This window comes from Bubalus bubalis, chromosome 15 (genome assembly GCF_019923935.1).
Source record: "Bubalus bubalis isolate 160015118507 breed Murrah chromosome 15, NDDB_SH_1, whole genome shotgun sequence".
NCBI lineage: Eukaryota > Metazoa > Chordata > Mammalia > Artiodactyla > Bovidae > Bubalus > Bubalus bubalis.
The window spans coordinates 75,557,663-75,578,307 of NC_059171.1; the positions used below are offsets into that span (position 1 = coordinate 75,557,663).

Here is a 20,645-nt window from a genome sequence, read left to right on the forward strand (position 1 = left end):
CTCTTCCGCTCCTGCCCTGTATCAGTGCCTCTTCCAGTCCTGACGTAACGCAACTGCTCACTCAGTGTAGCATCAGAAGTCCTTCCCAGTCTGTCTCCAGTCTCTCCACCTTCTCAGATGTGTCACTAGACACTCCCACCGTCCTGCGGCTTCTCCTGCTTGGATGGACCCCCACCCCCACGCCCCACCGCCCCTGCACAGGAAGCTCCTGGGGCCCTTGCTCTGATTCTTCTGGTATTTGCATAACTCTTTCTGGTTGTGAATTTTTTTTCCCCCATGGTCTCATTTCATTTCCACCTCAACTAAGGGAGGAGGTAAGAGTTTCAGAGAGGATAAATAGCTCACCTAAAGACCTTCCGACTGACTTCTTGTTCAGCGTGCCCCTAATTTGGTAAGCAGTGCCCAGACCCTGTCCAGGGGCGGCAGACCACAACCGATCAGCTTTCTCACTACAAGAGAATCTAGACGACTGTGACTCTGATCTCTTCTGATGATCTTTGTTTTCGTTATATTAATATTTAAATATTCATTACAGTTTTATTAGCCCTCTCTTCATATATGCCTTTGTATGCATTAATGTACAGAAGTCTGGAGTATGCAGGAGGTTGGAATCTGCTGTGCATGTGTTGAGACAGAGTGCCTGAGGTGTACCATGAATCCCTGCGACCCTTCGTGGGTGTCAGTGTCCCTAACTGATGGCCCGGGGCTGAGAGCCCTGTGACTTGCTGATTTTTTTCCCAGTGTCAATTGTAAGTGCTGGTCTGTGATTTGAACCCTTGTTTTTATCACTTAAAGTCTCACTAAATTAAGCTCTTTTCTCCCCATATTATCATTAATTTATACTCTCTCAATGCAGATATCAAAAAGCTAGACAGTTGTGCTTGTCTGGAGGCTGTGGGTTAGTGGGCTGCTCTGGGAGGGCCATGAGCGAAAACGGTGACAGAATAACACAATTAAGTAGTCACTTAGGGCTATTTTTGAACTTTCCTCTAAGCAACTTAATTTTATATTCATTTTATACTCATGTTTTGGCTTCGTTTGTTCCTGAGCTTGAGATCATGGAATTTAAAGGACTTGGCTGGTTGTAGCATTTGTATGTAATACCTGGAATAGTTTCTTTGTCAAAGGCATAATTAACAATATGATTTGTATGTCTACTGCCTTCTGGTATTCACAACACAGTTTGTAAACTTAATTAGTTCTTGGAATAGCAAATGTTTTGCAGATGATAAACACTTCTCCTCTGAATAGTGTGTTGAATGGTTATATATTCATAGACATTTACTCTGGGCTTCTCAGATTAGGACGTTGATAGGTATGCATCACGAGGTAAACATCACCTGCCGAATAGTCCTGGGTTGTATTGTCTTCCTGTGCTTTTCACAGGGGAAATCAGAGATGTAGCTCAGATAATTCAGCCTCCAGGATATTCATTATGGTTCCATTGTATAGAGACCATCTCTGCTAATGTCATTATGGGGATGCCGGTTTCCCAGACTCTGATGGTGATGGTTATGGTATATGTGGAGGTGGAGTGGGGAATAACAGGCCCACCTGCAGTTCTTCAGTTACACAGCAGCCCCCACCCCCGAGACAGAGGAAGCAAGCAAGAAAGCGCTCTCAGCAGGTGAAGAGATGCTGCCAGGAAGCCTTCTTACCATTCATAAATCACTGGTCTGAAGATGTTTATTTGGGCTTCCAAGTGATACTGAACTAGAAGCATCGAATTAGAAGATGCTGATACCATTAGATTAGTGACTTCTGGCCCCCAGAGTTGGGGCTGGGTCACACAAATGTGGGTTCTGCTGTTTTTACAGATGAAGAGAGGAGGGCTCAGTGAAGCTAGTGACTCGCCAGAGGTCCACTAGTGGTCAAGCTGGGACTGCCCCCCGAGCCTGTGTCCTCGTGCCACTTCACTGTCCTTCACTCACCACTTTGTGGCCGATGGAGGCCTAGCATGGCACCTGGCACAGAGTCCTGAGATGTCCAGCATTGTCCTCTGTATTTTTGGGAACTCACCAAGGTGGTGTGTCCGTAAGGAGAGCAGAAATCATAGCAGGCGTTGTAACAAAGGAGATCTGATAGAAAGGATTGGTTAGGGGTACTCGATGACTGAAAAAGCAAATGAGGGATACTGAAGGGACACAGAAATAGTAACACAGGCTCTGTCTTGAGCCAGAACCACCAGGGCTGGAGGAACAAAGGGAAGACATTTGGGAGGAAATGCTCCGTGGAGCTGGGACCAAGACCCGTTAAGTCCAGTGACTCAGGCCTCAGAGCAGGGGGTCCTGGCCTGCTGACCTGGTACAAAGACTGGGGCTGGGGTGTGTGTGTGAAAAATGAGTCATTGCCAGAATTTTGGAAACTATTCTGTACGCTGCCAGGAACTGGAGCAAAATGGAAGGGACAGCACCCTGCTCTGGCCTCCCTGATGTAGAACCTAGTGGGAGCCCCAGGCAGCAGAGAAGCAGGGCTTGCGAGTTCCCTGTCCAACATTCTTGATGGGTGTGTATGGAGCTGAGAGATGGTGCTTAGTAACTGGCAGAGATGGTTTGTTTAGGAAAATGAAAGGCAGATAGATGACTTTTGTTTTGCTTAATTCAGACGTTGGGTATTCTTAAAGGTTCATCAAATCTTACTGTGCTTTTCCATGAAGAATATCATCATTCACTCTCATTCACTAAACAAATATTTTTTGAATGCATGTTATATTCACGATGCAGACCTCAGTACTGGGCATGTGATGATTAATAACACAGTTTTGTGTTTATGAGAGCTAGTCAGTGAGACAAATGATAGGGACGTATGCAAATCTCAGGCTTGAAAGGAACCTTCAAGTTTAGCTTGCCGTCAGGTGATTGAATCCTTTCTATAACGTTCCTGTCAGGCGGGTCCAGCCTGCTGGTCAGGCCTCTATGGATGAACTTAAAATTCCTTCAAGATAGCCATCTTTAGATTCCATCTTTGGAAAATGTTATTTTTAAAATCTTCATCTCTAAAATGAATGGTAGCTCCTTTTTCTCTTTCAATATTAATGCTATGTCACTGGCCTTAATCCTGACCAAATCTAATCCCTCTTTTGCATGACATACAGAAATAATTGTATGTGAGTCAGTGATTCTCTCCTCAGTCCTTTACCCTTCAGGGTGGCCATTTCAGTTATTTCAGTTGGTTTTGTTTTTGTCTTGAATGGAACTTTTCAACTTGGTTTTCATTATTTTCTCTCTTACAGAGCCCCTTTAGACATCTTTTCTCCTCAATCTTTCTCTCGTCCCCCTTCCCTGATGAAATGGTGATACCTAATATTAATTGTATATCTGATTATGGACTGTGACCCGTTGGTGAGCCAATCACCATTGTTGCTTGAAAACTGGTAAATTCTTGAAAATCTAGGGAACACTTCTCTGGATTCCTGGCCATGTTATTAGTCTCTGTGTTCTCATCTTAGTTTGTTACTCATTCATAGAATAGATCAATAAATTATCTGACCTCTGTGTTTAAGAGAAGAGAATAGCGGGCAGTCAGATATCAACCTGAGATACTTGTCGTTAGTTTTAGCTAGAGTAATGCTCTGTGTTTGTCCTTTGATTCTGTCTCATTTGTCCATGTGGTGCAGTTTCGTGACGTTAAAAGTTAGCTGTATATTTAGCCTTAAAATAGATGAGTCAGTTGTTAGTAGATTTGACAAGTGGAACCCACTAGAATACATGATTGCTTAACCAGGTACTTGATGGTTGAAGGACAAACAGAGGAATGCTGTTGACGGACCTTAGTGTAGTTATTTTTCTATAAGTTCCTAAATGATTTTAATGTACAGCTTGGTCTCAAATGTGAAGATCTGTACCTAACTTGACAAATCCCTTTGAGAAAACCTCCAGTGGGAATGTCCTCTGTGAAGAGACAGCATCTGACTCATAAGGAGAAGGAAAATAAAATACGACTGGAGAATGACCTAGTACGGATAACACACCCTGACTTGAAATCGATGTGGGAAGGCGTCCTCGTTTTCAGCACTTGCAGGTGTCTGTAGACGTTGCCTGTCCTCGGCGCCTGTGGCTGTTAGTGTGCACTGCTGGGCTGTTTGCCAGTGTCGTAACTTTCCATGATGACTAAATATGAGGGACAAAAAATGTTCCTTTTGTAATTGTATTTTGTTTTTAAAAAGTGTTTTATGCTTGTTTGGCAGTTTCTAGGTACCTTAGAACAACATTGAGTTATGAGGGAAATATAATATTTGAGGCACCTTGTATGTTTTAAACTCATATTAAGCTGCATTTTTTTTTCTTTTTTAGTGATGTTCATTATTCTAGCATAGCTCTCATGATTTTGTCAATATGGCTTCAAACATCATCAGAGTTGATGTTCCTGGGGATCTGATTGCAATTCTGATCATGCTATTTATTTTTAGAATTACTTTTATAAAAGTGAACCTGTAAATAATTGTTATATGAAAACATGATTTAATGTCTTAAGGATTATTTCCCTCTGATTATTCTCTCTGCTGCATAAAGAGGACCAGTTATGATTCTGAAACTAACCTAAAAATGTATAGCCAAAGCATGATTGTATCCTGCTTTGAATTTATTTTGCACAGTCTGTCGCACCTACAGAGTTTGTATTATTGTACATTTAACCAATAGAAAATATTCATTGGTAATCTTATTAGATATGAAAGTAATAGAGAGCAAAATGCTTGTATTATATGGTTGTTATAGAATATCATTAGTATAGTCATATTTCTATCTCAAAGTGTGATAATGCCAGCGGGATAAATGAGAAAGACATTGAATCTTCACACAAAGGAAATGGGTTTTATAATGAGTGCAGTTTGAACAGAACTAATCTCTTTCTTGGATCATTACTTCACCTAATCATAAAACCTTTTTTTAATTCAAATCCTTGCAGGGTTCTAATTGGTGACCTCTGGAGCCTGATAATTGTTTAAGATAGCTGGTCTTTTGCAGTATACTTAATGATGTTTGCAATTAAAAGTGAGAAATGTGGTTTAACCCTTAGGCAGGTGTAACTAAAAAGTAGATTTTCCTTTTTTTCCCAATCTTTAGTAGTTATTCCCATTCCTCTTCCCAATAGTTATTGACTTGAGTCATTATTAACTTGAATTAACCTAATGTATTGTTGTCTTCACTTAGTCTGGGGGTTTACTGAATCTTCATTTGACAAATGTGTTGGGATATATTAGGAGTAATCCTGGATCATTTGGAAGAGCCAAGGGATTGGTCTATTTGGGATGGCCAGAACGCCTAGCTTCTTTTTTCTCTGTCATTTGGGTTCATTTTTCTGCCTTTTTTGGGTGATTTAAGTAGAAACTGAGACATTTCTTTGCACCCGGTTTCAATAAAAACTTATTTCAGAACTTTTCTTACTACCAGATGAAAGTGAGTGAATAGAAATTAGCCGATATTAACTTAGGGCTGATAAAACCATGGGCCCCCGAGCCCTGAGTGATTACTTTCTCCACACTGTGTGTAGAAGCATGCTGGAATTGATACGGGCTGTTACACTTTCATGTCTTGATCTTCTCTGTTGCTTCTGTTGTGTTTCTCACTCAGTAAACAGTGGACATTCAATGAGTACAGTTGACTGACTCCTGTAAAATTCTGTTCATATGTTGGAGGTGGAATTTAATCTGTTATCTGTTGGTTTAGGAGGTTTTGAAGTGTCAGCAAAAATCGATCAGTCGATCTAAAATTTTATTTGAGCTAAATTGTGGATTATAATCTGAGAATAGCCTCTTGGAAAGCTCTGGGAACTGTTCTGCCTGTTAGAGGCCAGAGCATAGTTGTATACGTTTTTGAGACAGAGGGCTACGTATTAAATGATGTATTATTGACAGTTTACACAGTCCAGATCTAAGCTTACAAAGCAGGTAGTGGGCCATGGGTCAGTGTGGCCCTTTACAAGATTAAGAAGGAAGGTTATCTTTTTGAGGAGTTGTCTTGTGGAAGCTAGAATGTTGCTTTTACGGCTGAGCGGGTATTTCTGCCGGAGGGAGGTTTGGTGGATGCACGGTGCAGGTGCACACTGCACAGAAGGGGGGCAGAGGGGGCCAAAGGGCAGAGAAAAATCTTTATGTTTACATTTTTCTTATCTTGCCACAAAATATGAGTTTTATTTCACAGAAGCCAGTTGTGTGGTAATTCGGAGAAGAGGCAACTCCTTTGAGAGTCCGACAGTCCTGCAATCAAACTTCAGGTCTGCCACGTCCTAGGTACTAGGGGATGTTCATTCCTGTCCCAGCATGCTGAGAATTGTGTGGGCTTCATGTGCAGAGCCTCCAGCATGGTGTCTGGAAATAGTAATTGTGCAAATTGTTAGATTCCTTCTACGAGTTTTAGGGGACATTTCATCTCTGATTTTCATCCCTTGATCTTTATTGTTTTAAAATGATTTAAACAAAAAAACACATTACACTTAGAAGTTTATTTTGAAAATTGTTAGACTTTAGTACCCAAATCCAGTAACTTCCTCATTTCTGAAGGTCGTTGAGTGTTTCCCCTTGTTTAGATGATAAATTTGCATTTCACTGGCGCATCCAGTGATCATCATGTCTTATCTTTGTATTTTTCTTTTTTCTGCCATGATGCCTTTTGTTTGGTGAATGATTGCACTATATTTAAGGGAAAGATAAGAGGTCAGTACCATGGAAGCATTTTTTCTCTTGAAAATAATTTGATAAAATATGTAATGATAATTCGGAGTAGCACTCAGAATTTTTTAGTTATCTGCATTTTAATTTCTAGAATCATATAGGTTTCACAAATTCTTGAAATCCATTCTACAATGAGATACATGTAAATCAGTTACCACAATTTAAGCTTTGTATTAAGTAGACAATAATAACCTGTATTTGCATTATGTGTTACAGTTTTCAGATCACTTTGATAAGCATCATGTCTTTTGATACTTGAAATAACTTTGTTAATTTCCCTCAAAACTAAATAATAAGCCAAATAATTTTTTCTCAAAGTCAAGATCCCTTTACTTCAGTAATACCAAGAAACTGGAGGCTTTAGGTCAGAATACACTAGCATTGGAATCCTAGATCTGGGTTTGCTGTGGAATCTTAGCCACATCACTAGATATCTGTTAAGTAGCTGTTTCTTTTCTGTAAAATTATTACCGATATTCTGCTACATTGTTACAAGGATTAAATACCTGGACAGGACTGTCAGTAAATAAATTCCAGCTATCAGTGTTATTGTTATATTTTTGTTAATTACCTGTGATGGGTAGAATTACAACCAACTCTTGAATAATGTGGGTTTGGTCTGTGCAGGTCCACTTATATGCAGAGTTTTTAAAAATAGAAAATATGGTTGAATCCACAGATGCTGAACCATGGATACAGAGGAACCATGGGTATGGAGGGCCAACCATAAGCTATACCCGGAGTTTTGGACTGGGTGGAGGATCAGCGCCCTTGACCCCCTCCTTGTTTAGGGGTCAGCTGTCTTTTCTCCCTCTCCTGCCCCCCTCCCCCAAGTCAGTCTTCTTCCTTCCTGGAGGAATTTCCTTGTGTGTGTGCTTTAATCTTATGCAGTGTGTATATATTTAAGAATACTTTGTGAGAGAGGGAGAGGGTGGGAAGATTTGGGAGAATGGCATTGAAACATGTAAAATATCAAGTATGGAACGAGTTGCCAGTCCAGGTTCGATGCAAGGTACTGGATGCTTGGGGCTGGTGCACTGGGATGACCCAGAGGGATGGAATGGGGAGGGAGGAGGGAGGAGGGTTCAGGATGGGGAACACATGTATACCTGTGGTGGATTCATTTTGATATTTGGCAAAACTAATACAGTTATGTAAAGTTTAAAAATAAAATAAAATTAAAAAAAAAAAGAATACTTTGTGTACAAATACTAGCTCTGTCTTTGTAAGTTTACTTCCAAGCATTTTAATATTTAGAGTATTGACTATTTTTTGCTCCCTGGATGGCTTATTTTTGTTTATTTGTGATGAGCTCATTCGTTCTTATTAGAGAGTGATATGCATCTCTATTCTGCTGTGCCATTTATTTCTTGTTTATGGAAGATTATTTGCAAGATCTTGAGCTGTTTGAATCAATCTCGTCTGGGCAGGTTTTAGTGTATTCAATTCTGGTTTGGGTCTAATAGGTGTTCTGTTAGGTTTGGATTGCTTAAATAAAATAATTCCTTTGTGAAAACATCTGTCATGTTGGAGGTTAAAAGATATCTTTTTAGACCAACAGCCACAGTAATGTTTTAGTAATCTGTCAGATAGAATTTACATTGGCTTTGAACACTATATATATTTTAAGATCATTTTAAATCCTCCAGCTAGGTTCTTATATTACTTTGAAATAGATTTCTGAATGTTGAGCATGTAGGTATTATCATTCTGTTTATACGGACTTCATGTTTCCTTATAGATCCAGGCTAAGCCCTGTCCTTTAATAAGTTTGTACAGAGTTAAGGTCCTTGGGCAAGGGGGCTGGGGGGAGGGTTTGACCATATTACTGTTCACCCTAGAACTATTGTGCAGGCTAACATATTATTTACTCTTTCCTGAACCTTTGGTGAACGTTTATTAAATAACTTTTAAACAGCTAATGAGATAGGCTTTCAAGTTAACTAAACTTTAGTGTGAATCCCTCTAAAGAGATTATGAACTGTCCAGCCCTTGGCAAGCTTCTTACCCATTGGAATCCTCAGGGTCTTATTCTGTAAAGCGAAGGGGATCTATCATAGATAGGTGCATTAGAATAAAGAGAGACTTCACATCAAATGCACAGCCCTTAACTTGGTGAATCCTTGCAAACAAAGTCATAACAATTATTATTTACCTAGTACTGTTATAATAAGTGATCTCTGAAATGAGCTTCCCTGATAACTCAATTGGTAAAGAATCTGCCTGCAATGCTGGAGACCCTGGTTCGATTCCTTTGATTCCTGAAGAAGGACTAGGTTATCCACTCCGGTATTCTTGGGCTTGCCTTATGGCTCAACTGGTAAAGAATCTGCCTGCAATGTAGGAGACTTGGGTTGGGAAGGTCCCCTGGAGAAAGGAAAGGCAACCCACTTCAGTATTCTGGCCTGGAGAATTCCATGGACTCTATAGTCCGTAGGATAGCAAAGAGTCGGACATGACTGAGGGACTTTCACTTTCAAAATGGTTTTCATTACTTTTCAGTACTTTGCTGTGTAATGTTTTATGTGATCAGCACAAATGGGAACTTCTGTATGTACAGGAGGCATCAGATGCTCTGTTTAAAGCTTCCTTCAGTTTAGCCAAGGTGGGGACTGGATTGCTGCCTCTTGTCCCACCTCCTTTGCTCTGTGCCTGGGGGCTGAGGGATGCGTCAGCAGACACTCTTACCTCTGGCTTCTGCTTGGGTTGGTCCCTCCCTGCGGAGCCACCAGAGGCAGATCTGCAGAAGGAAGCGAGGTCCCAGTGTGTGCGCTTTAGCTTCCTCCCTGTTAGGTCAGCACAGGCTGGCTGCTTCCCTCGGAGGACATTATAACCCTTGCCAGGCTGCCCTCCACACAGTCTCCTTTCTTCCTTGCCCCTTCCTGCTTCCCAGCTTTGGGGCAGCCATACTTCCTTCCTAATCTCAGAGTACCACACCATTCGTTGTTGCTATTGTTTTAGGATATTCACATCTTTATACATAGGTCCTTAATTAAATTCTCTACAGATTATCTACTTTGAATGCCATCTGTTTATTCATGGAATACAGTTCCTTGGATCATTCACCCAGGAAAGAACAGAGGCTCTGGGAATAAACAGCGTTGCAGGGTATCAGGGTTTCTAACTCACAGTTTCTGATCTTAAAGGATGGATTCCATGTGGGCTCAGCACAGGAATTCATTGGTTCATTAGTGCATTCTCTCATGGACTTGTTTTGTAAAGAATATTTGTTTCCTTTATAGAAGCACTATGTACCATAGGCTTTACTGGGTTGTTAGCTACACAAAATATTCTAAGGACCTGTTGATAGACTGGGTTGGGAAAGTGTCTCCACCTTGGAGACCTGAGGTTTGAGTCATGGTATGTTCCTTGCTAATTGTATGACTTTTAGAAATATATTTTCTAATTTTCCTTATGTGCAAAATGTGAACAATGCTTTAACCTTCCCAATATATTGTCAGGATCATAAAAGGAGTTAAGGGTGGGTGGCCGGTGGGGGGGGGGGGGGGACTGATAGTCTGTTGAAGACAGACTTTAAATAGGAAGTTATATCTGTGGTGAAAATGCTACTTTGTTTTGGTTAAGTAGTCTGGGAATTCAAAAAGAGCCTCTCTAGGAAGTGGAATGTAGCAGAGGCACCAAAGAGAAGGCTGTTGTAGGGGGAAAGTCCTCAGAGATGTTCCTGTCTTGGGAGACAAGTGCAGAAGCTCTAGCCTCAGTGAGCAGGTGCTTCAGAAGCCAAGAAGGGCTGGTTGCTAGAGTGGAGAGGAGCGCAAGGCAGGCGCCTCTGGTTTACCCTGGTGGGGTGTCCCGAGGGCTTGATGCCTCCTCTGATGGCTCTCCCTCCACTTCAAATAGAAATCAGCCCTTCTAGTTCTGCCCTCCCTGGTTGTTCGTGGGACAGACTGTCTTATCTTCCAGCTGTGATGTCATCTGCCCTCTCTCCCCACATTGCATCCATTCCATTTCTGCTCAGGTCGACCTTTCCAGGAGGGCATCTCTCCTCAGTGGATTGCTTTCCGCATCCCCCTGTTGTTACTGAACCCTTAGGATCTGATCTGGGCAGATGTTTAGAACCCGGCCTGCCTTTTCATGCCTTTGTCCTCCTTTCTTCTCTGTGTTGGCCACGGAGAACTGCCCCTGTTGTCACCCTGCTTCTTTCTGCAGCGACCCAGGCTGTGGGGTGAGGAAATTGAGTTCATGTCTCGGCTTGTTCACTAACTGGCTCTGTGGTGACAGGATTCTGTCACCACTACTTGTGTGACTCGTTCCCTTTTGTACTGTTAAAGGAGAAAAGGAAACCAAAAAAAGTAAATCTCCATGTGTCAGCTGTTCAGTCAGATGAGGGAAGGGGAACTGGTGTAACCCAGGGTTCCTTCACTTCACTGAAGCACTCATCAGCTCTTTGCTTAGCAGCCTCCGTTCCTTATCCTCTAGGAACTCAGCTCACGTTCACTAGCTTTTTGGACACTATTCCAGGCTCCGGAGCCGTCAGCCCCTCTTCTCAGCCCTGTGCACACTGCGCTTGTCTGTGTGGCCCCACAGACTGTGTGTCCTGTCCCCAGCACCCCGTGCACTTGCTCCGTGTGTCAGAATTCAGTCAGTGTTGTGGACAGACGCCTGATTGGGGTGGATCCCTGTTCCTCTCACCCTCACCACGTGAACCCCACTGCATTTGCATTCTCAAAGTGAAATACTGTACATGTAGTTTCCAGAAACGCGTGTGTTACTTCAAGTGAGACGAGCAGCCCAGGTATATCCTTATCACAGCTTCAGTGAAAGAGTATTTTAGTGAAGGATTTAAATGAATGATCAAAGGAGAGTCAAACTCTGGATTTTCAGCCAAGATGCAAAATAGAAACATGATCATCCCTGTATACATTCATATTTTATTCTGTTTTGGTATTTTAAAAAAATTCTACAAAAGTATTTAAAATTTTAAATTTATGCAAATTTAAAGGGTAAAATATTCATGATTCAAACTTTTCAAACAGTGTAAAAGAGAAATATAGTGAGAAGTCTCTATTCCTGTTTCTTATCCATTGCATTTCTCCCTTGACAATCAGTTACTCGTTTCTTATATGTAAGAATGGAGCTCTTTTCTGTGGATATACAAGTGAATATGAACATATAGTCTTACATTGCTTTACACTGTGACTTGTGTTTGTGTGTCTATGTGTACAAACAGTGTATTTGGTGGAGACTTTTTCTCATCAGAACATGAGTTTTCCTGATGTTGTTAAGTAACTTATGTTGTCTCACTGGCTGTGCCCTTGATTATGTAACCAAGCTCTTAATTCTAGATATTTAGATGATTTCCAGTGTTCTACTATTAAACACAGTGCTTTAAATGGATAAATTTGTGTATCATATTTTATATCTATCCACATATATCTTTAGGGTAAATTTGTAAAAATGGAGTTGCTGGGACAAAGGAAAATGTCAGTTTTGATGTGCTTGATTCTGTGAGAGAATTTAAGCAGTTTTAATGAAAATTTACATTACCAAATTTTTTTATATTGAAAATTTAGCTTATTTAATTCAAAGAGTATTTGGCTGTGTCTTAAAGGATTCGTGGATTTTAGCATATTTGGTAGGGTAAGTGGTCATTGCTTAGGAAGCTGCATACCGAACCAAGACAGAAACAGAAAAAAAAAAAAAAAAGCCAAAAAAGTCATAACTGACACTAGCTTTCCCAGTTGACAGAAATTTGGTGTCCATGGTTTGAAAACATAGCATTTTAATCCTCTACATCATCTAAAACCTAATCACACTTTTGTTTATTATTTCTGAGCTGGGAGATGGCATTGGTACATTAAACTGTATGTAACGAATGTAATCTGGGGATTAGTGAAAGTCAAATCCCCTATGTGTTCGACCTTGAGCATGTGGCTGGATTTTCTGTGGTTTGCCTTCATATGCTTCAATTTACTGAAAGGTTAAAGCCACCTTGGTAGCTATCCAGTCCCTTCCTGACCTAGGGAAGCCCAGGAGGGTGGTAGTATGAGTTTGAGTGTTTGAAACTCCCATTTACGGACAATTTCAAGATTTCATAAGTCATCTTGTTGCTTCCCATTATTTTGCATTGTACTTTATTGGACATCCTGAACACATAAACCTACTTACGATCTTCAGTCAAGTAGAAAATGCCAAACTGTTGATTGAACGGCGCCTAAAAAAATGGAAGTTTGGCCAGTTCTGAATTTTACCACTGGGAGCCACGGGGACCTGAGAAAAGTAGAAGAGCTGAGGTGTAAACCAGACCTGCGTGACGCCCGTGACAGGGGCAGGGCTGTTTCAGGTGCCGTGTGGCATGTGAGGTCTAGCACACCTACATGCTTCAACATGGCATCAGGCCTTACATTTTTTTTCTAAAATCTTAAACAGTGAAGTATTTCAGCATATTTCAAAGCTTACTTAAGGTAGCAACAAGGTATTTTAGCAAGATAAGATTTGTAAAGTTGACTATCTGGAGAGGAAAGTAGTTACTTTTCTTTTAATTTTTATTTCCCTCTTAAAAATCGTAGGGATATCTCAAACTTTAATATATAGTAAAATGCATAAGTCTTTGTGATTTTTTAACTTTAACTTTAACCTAACATGACTTTCCATGTTGCTTCAAATGATAAACATCACTGATACAAGGAGTAACATTTTGAAGGCTGATTAAGGAATTAAATATTAAATTGTGCCTATCAGTGCTCAACAATTATTAAAAAGCCTTTGTTATATAAAAAGAAAATAGGTAGTTAAATCTATTTTGACTGATGTATTATACATTAAAACTTCTGTTTTCTAGGAAGTTTTAGTGAACCTAATTTTGTTAAATCTTCTAACTCGCTAAAGGTATTCTCAATTATAGCATTAATGGACAAATAAAAATAAAATGTAGAAATTATTTTCCTGTACTAATTAAAGCTGAACTCATGAATTGTTGTACTCGATGGAGCAAATGTCATGTGACTTATTGCTTTTTACTGAGGAAAACCAAACTAATTTAGATCATATCCACCATTAGTTTTACAATTTTCAAATATATTTTGTGTCTGCATGCACAGACACTCTTATTTATGGAAAATAAGAGTATATAACATGGTATATTATTACCTCTGGAGTATGGATATAGGAGAAACTTTCTTTTAATTGTAAATTTTATTTATAGAAAAATGTCAAAATTAAAAGTACTCTCGAAAGGTTTTTTCCAACAACAATGGCAAGAATTATCTACATAAATGTTTATATTTCACATACTTCTGTTCAATGCATCTTGTTCCCATGCAGATTCTATATAGAATGATCAGTTTTACAGAAGCAAAGCGTAATATAATACAAGAAAGCAAACAAAATAATCAATGTATTTGGAGATTTAGTAATTATCTTTATTCTTAGAAGCTTTGCTCAGAAGCTGCAGGCCTGAGCTGGGAATGATAATAGAATTGTGCATGAAGTACTTTGTGAGTGCCGTGGTGGGAGTGACTGATGCTGCTGCCCCATCAAGGAAAGTGCCAGTTGCATAACAAGTAGTATTTAATATGGTTGACTCTTGAAGGCGATGTGTGAAATGGAAATCATCAAAATACGTCACCAGTAGAGAAAAGAGCACTAACAAAGCCACGAGCTTGTGGTTGGGCTCATCACCTGTGAGGTGGGAAGATTTTGTTGGGGAGGTGACTGTCACAAGGCTGTCTAGGGCTTTTAATGCCCCCTTAGAGAATCCTTCTTGGTGGGAACCACCTTGGAGACCCAGGCAGGGCTGGTAGAACGGACTTTCAGTACTTGGTAATGCTAAACCGAGAATGCTTTCTGGCTTTTCTTTGCTGTTTAATCAGCCTTTTTTGAGAATTCCAGAGGACCTCAAAGAGTCTGTTTTAGTGTTTGTAGCTAGTGTATTGTTCCCTTCCATGAGCTTGGGTCGTTGAGACTTGACTTTGGAGCACATGTATGTGTGTACATGTGTGTGTTTCCCCACTTACTGGTGAAGAATCATCAGTAAAACGGGAACACGTCATTACCTGAGCAAGCTGTAGGCATCTGAAGTCCACATTCTGTATTTGGTTTCTTGCCACCATAGAGCTAAGAAGGACCCCCAGTCTCTGAAGTTCCGAGTCTGACACTTCCTGGTTTTCTGTTTTTCCTCCACAGAAATAGAGAAGTTTCAAAAAGGAGAAGGCAAGGATGAAGAAAAGTACATTGATGTGGTGATTAATAAGAACATGAAGCTGGGACAGAAAGTGTTAATTCCTGTAAAACAGTTTCCTAAGGTAAGACAGGTGCGCACAGCTGGCGTGTTAATCTTTATCACAAGGGAGCGCTTGTTTAATTTACATTCTGTTTAGTGTCTTCTTGAGATGTTTTCCCTTTGCAGAATATCCCAACATGCATACTTTTAAAATTAATTAAAAACTTAGTGATTCTATCCTTTTTGTTTGACTTTGGTGTGTGCGTTATGAAGCCTTAAAAATTATTCTTCTGAGTTATATTTCAGACTTCAGACAGATGGTTCAACTTTTTCCTGTTGTAGTTTTTCATTTGTAAGATAAGTTTGGTGGATAAGAATTAAATAAAATTATCCACGTTAAATGCTTTGCATCGGGCTTGGCACATAAATATTCAAAAAATTCTCTAATTATCTATTCTAGAAAGAAGTTTGATTTTTATGACATTGAGCACAATTACAATAAGTACTTTTAAATCCTATCTAATTATAAAATCTTGATCATCTTAGATTTGGCCTAAATTGATGCTTTTTTCTCTGCTTTCTTTTTTCTTTATATGTCTTTGTACATGATTTATGCATACTGTTGTATACATTAGTAGTTAATTTCTTTTGATTGCAGAACAATAATCCATTACCTGAATATACTACAGTTTATCCATTGCCTGGGTAGTTTTCAGTTTTGAGTTATAATTAAATTGCTGTGAACATTTCATACAAGTCATTCTGTGACCATATGTTTTCATTTATTTTTAGTAAATACTTAAGATTTAAATTGCTGTGGATTTAGTTTTATAATAAATTGCCATAATTTTTTCCTCCTAAGTGGTTGTATTTGTGACATTTCTAGAATAACACATGCAAAGTTATGGTTATTCCATATCTAAACTCTTATTTGATATTGTCAATCTCTTTAATTTCAGCTATTCTGATAGGGTATTGGTATTTTCATGTGGTATTAATTTGTATTTCCCTGATGATTAATTATCTGGTGTGCATTTATTGGTCATTTATATATCTTCAAATTTGAAGTTTCTTTTGAGATCTTTTTCTGCCCTCTGGGCTGTGTGTCTTCTTATCATTGAGTCATAGGAGCTTTTTTAAAGACATATTTCCTGGATCATATCTTTTGGTGGATATGTTTTGTGAATATTTGACTCAGTATGAAGCTTGCCTATTATTTTCTAAATGGAGTTTTGGGATACATTTTTAATTTTGATGACATGTAATGGATCAAGTTTTTTTTTATGATTTTACCTTCTGTCAACTAAGAAATTTTTGCCAACCTCAAGGAAATGTTAGAATCCTTTATAAGTTTATTTTTTCCATTTCCTCTAAAAGCTTTAACATTATAGGTTTTACTTTTATGTCTGTGATACATCTCAAATTAGTTTTTGTGTACAGTATGAGATAGACAGTCAGTTCATTTTTTCTTCATATGGATATCTAGTTTTTTCAATGGTATTTGTTGAAAGATATTTTCCTCCCACTGATTGTGTTGGTACCTGTGTTGGAAATTGGGTGACTGTGTTAAGTGAGGATCTATTTCTATACTTTCTGATTTGTTTCATTGATCTATTTATGGATCATTATGCCAGTACCATACAGTCTTCATCATTGCAGCTTTTTATAGTAAGACGTGAAGTTAGGTAATACAGTCCCTTCAGCTTTGTCCTTTTCCAGGATTGTTTGGATGTATATCCTTTGCAACTCTATATAAATTTAAGAATTAGTTTTGCAGAACATTCTGCTGGGATTATGATGCAGTTGCATTGATTCTGATGATCCATTTAGGGAGCTCTGACATCTTAATAATATTCAGTCTTCCCTTCCTTGAATACGATGTATCTTTCAATTTAATTTCCATCACTTTTAAGGGAAAGGTCTTGTCTTATTAAACTTACTTCTAAAAGTATTTTATGTCTTTTGAACACTTGTAAAATGAATATTTTGAAATATTCTCTTCCAATTTTTTGCCTCTAATAGAAACTTTTGTATATTGATCTTGTATTCTGCTACCTTGCTAAAATTCACTTGTTCTCGTAATTGTTTTATAGAATTTTCAGAATATGCTATGTACATAATCATTATCTGCATAAACAGTTTACTTCTTTCTTTCCAATTTTTATGTTTATTGTTACCTTGTATTATTATTTTGGCTAGTATCCCTAGTATAATGCTTGAATACAAGTGGTGAGATTAGGCATTTTTCTCTTGTTCACATCAATGTGGAAAACATTCATTATTTTACCAGTAAGCGTGGTAACAGCTATGGGAATTTGAAGTTTTATTCTACTTTAGCTTTGTTGACTATTTGATTCTGACTGGATGCTGACTTTTGTTGAATATCCTTTCTGCATCTACTGAAATGAGCACAGGATTTTTCTCCTTTGTACTGTTAATATAGTGTTAATAAATTAAACCAATTTTGCATTTCTGAATTAAAGTCTACTTAATGATATATTATCCTTTTTATACATTGTTGTATTCAAATGCTTCTGTATTCCTGAGTGATAGTGGCCTATAACCTATATACACTTATATAAAATATTATATAAATTTATGTAAATATATATGTATACATAAATATATATTTATAATAAAAAGTACACATAGACTGATATGTATATATATAGAATTATATAGTGAGTGAAGAAGTGTCCCCTCCTTTTTCCCTCTAAAGAGTATATGTCATTTTGGTGCTGTATTTTCTTTATTATTAGAATTTACTAGTGAAGCTATCTGGGCCTGCAGTTTGGTGGTATGAAAATGTTTCAAATATATATGTTTATATATGAATCAAATATCATATACGTTTGGATTGTATACTGTAACATTGTACTACACTGTGGAAACTGGATTCTGTTCTCTTTCTTGGAGGAAGGTTGATATTTTTGGATTCAGACTGCAGACTGTTGGATGGGAATGCAGAACTTAGTTTACCTCTTAGTTGGACTTTTACATTTATCTTTGTCATACATGATTGGCAGATTTTATACACAAAAAGTGGGCTCCCCAAGTCTAACCGTCATTTCTAGCATTCCTCCCGTTGATTTCAGCACTGTGTTTGCCTCAAACTCTGCTACTCAGCTAAAAAGCTCTACAATCAGTAAATTCACCCAGGCCATTCCCTTCCTCCAAGTCTTGCCTCCCTTCTATAAAATCCCTTTGATTTTGAGCATTCTATAGACGTTAGATGGTTGCTTTTTGTATTTTGTTCCACATTTAAGAGTTTATAGTTGTTTACCTACAGACAGCCTATTAGGAACTTAATTAGCTCTACTTGCAAAAACTGAGGATATACATTTTAGTAAACAGAAAGCTGTTATGAACATTTTATAGACATACTAATTACTAAGCAAAGCATGGCTTATGGAAACTTTCATAAATTGATTTTCCAGGCTTGATGTGCACTGCATCCGCCATATGCAGTAGGAGGAAAGGTGCAGAGACTCTGTCCCCACCTCTAAAGAGTTCATAGTCTAGCAGATGCTTAATCTGAAGTTAACACTCTGCTGTGTATAAGTAATTATGTGACAGAAAGTGTTTGAGCTAAGTATATGGAATAAACCTCTAATGTTGTGTTTCAGTGTCAGCTTTGAGGAGAATAGGGGAAGACAGATTATAATTGCTGTGTCTCACAGAGACCAGAGTCCATTTCAAGTCCTTATAATGTCTGAAGTAGGCTGCTTGAAAATCTGCTTTCAGAATGCAGAAAAGGATGTTTCTGCTTAGCAAATTGAGCATTTGAATCTCAAGCCAGCCTTGTGTAGAGGCTAATATAGCACTCACATCAGTTCTAAGAAAAAACTTTGATGCTGGTATCAGTTAATAGGCTGAACTGGAGGAAGCCGGCAGTACTCGCCCCTCTCGAGTAGCAGCGGGCGGGCAGCTTGGTGTGGGATTGAGGGCACAATACCTGTTCAGAGAAACTCCATCTAATGCGATTCCATTAACTGAATAATTTCTCTTCTCTTAATGAACCTATTCAACTCTCGTTCAATGGCACAGCATTGGACATGAGTCCTCAAGTGTTCAAACCCAAAGTACATTTGCTCTCTTGAGTATGTGTTCAAGATTGTAATGTATGAAACTCAAACACTGTTTCATGATTTTTTTTTTTTTTAAGACTTTAAGCTGTAGAAATTCTCCTCCATATTACTTGTGGGTAAACTCTAACTCTTGGTTCTGGACAGTGACTAGATGTAAGAATTAATCTAAGTGCCAAATCTCCATTGGAACAAGGCATACTATCTATGAGGACCTTGAATGCCTTGTGGTTTAGGTTTTACATTGATTTTTTTTTTTTAATAAACTGTTTCTTCATCATTGAACCCATCTATCTATTCATATACATAACATTTATGGAGGGTCTTCTCTGAATCAGGAATTGTGCCTGGAAAACAAACTGATTAAAATTTGCTTTTTTGCACAAGAAGTTCTAAGTTTTGTGAGGCATAGAGATGAATCACCTAATGAGTATAATACAGTGTGAGGAGCTCAATGTTGGGATGCTCTGGAAGGATACAGGATCATGTGACAGTCTCAGAAGCCTTCCCTAAGGCTGTGAAGGAGCTGGCAGGGGAGGGGTCAGAAGTGAGACCGGGAGATGGAGGGGTGGCCATGACAGAGGGACACAGGCACAGGGTGTTTGAGACACCATCAGCCCCGTCCTTGACCAAGCCGCATAATTGCAAAATGATGTGCAGGTTTCCATTAAGGATTTATAAATAAAGTGAAACGGGAGCTGTGTACAGGGACTGCCCCCATCACTGTATATATTAGTATAATATATACTAATATATAGGGTTGGCCAGTGGGGACCGCTTTAGAGTCTGAGGTGGCTCTCCAGGTGTTTAATTGTTTTAAACTTTATCAGGAGTCGGAACGCCATGTGTAAAGTCTTAAAAAACTTGTTGTATAAAATTAAGCTGTATCTTATCTCTATATATCATTATACATACATGCTCTACTGCTATGGTAAGATTGTCTTTATTTTGTGCTCAGTTGCTCAGTTGTGAGTTGTGTCTGACTCTTTGCAGGCTCTTCTTGTCCATGGAATTTTTCAGGCAAGAATACTGGAGTATGTTGCCATTTCCATCATACTGTAAAATAAAAAAGGAGAAGGAACATGTAAAACAAGATAAAATTCTAGTTGAACATTTATTTTAAAAAAATAACTTAAATCTTAAGAGCAATTATTTTCTGGAGGGTAGGCTTCTATGCTATTTTCTACTTTGAAAATGAAAGTGTTAGTCACTCAGTCCTGTCTGACTCTTTGCAACCCCATGGACTGTATAGCCCGCCAGGCTCCTCTGTCCGTGGGATTCCCCAGGCATGAACACTGGAGTGGATTGCCATTTCCTCCTCCAGGGGATCTTCCAGACCCAGGGATCGAACCCAGGTTCCCTACATTACAGGCAGATTCTTTACCATCTGAGCCACAAGGGAAGCCCTTGTTTAGAAGTTTTCTACTTTACATAGGGCTCCCTGATTAACTCAGTTGGTAAAGAATCTGCCTGCAATGCAGGAGACCCTGGTTCAATTTCTGGGTTGGGAAGATCCACTGGAGAAGGGGTAAGCTACCTACTCCAGTATCCTTGGGCTCCCCTTGTGGCTCAGCTGGCAATGTGGGAGACCTGGGTTCGATCCCTGGGTTGGGAAGATCCCCTGGAGAAGGGAAAGGCTGTCTACTCCAATATTCTGGCCTGGAGAATTCCATCGAGTCCATGGGGTCATAAGAGTTGGATACCACTAAAT

The 20,645-nt window shown here is 39.0% G+C and overlaps 1 protein-coding gene across 4 annotated transcripts in view; it reads left to right on the forward strand.

Moving 5' to 3' along the window:
• Positions 1 to 20,645, forward strand: part of KHDRBS3 (KH RNA binding domain containing, signal transduction associated 3) — a 154,796-nt gene that overhangs the window by 39,762 nt on the left and 94,389 nt on the right. For all 4 annotated transcript variants that reach the window (XM_044928864.2, XM_044928865.2, XR_006545099.2 and 1 more), the window contains exon 2: positions 14,813 to 14,931. In XM_044928864.2, the coding sequence (XP_044784799.1) occupies positions 14,813 to 14,931 (119 nt within the window). The remainder of the gene's footprint in view (positions 1 to 14,812; positions 14,932 to 20,645) is intronic.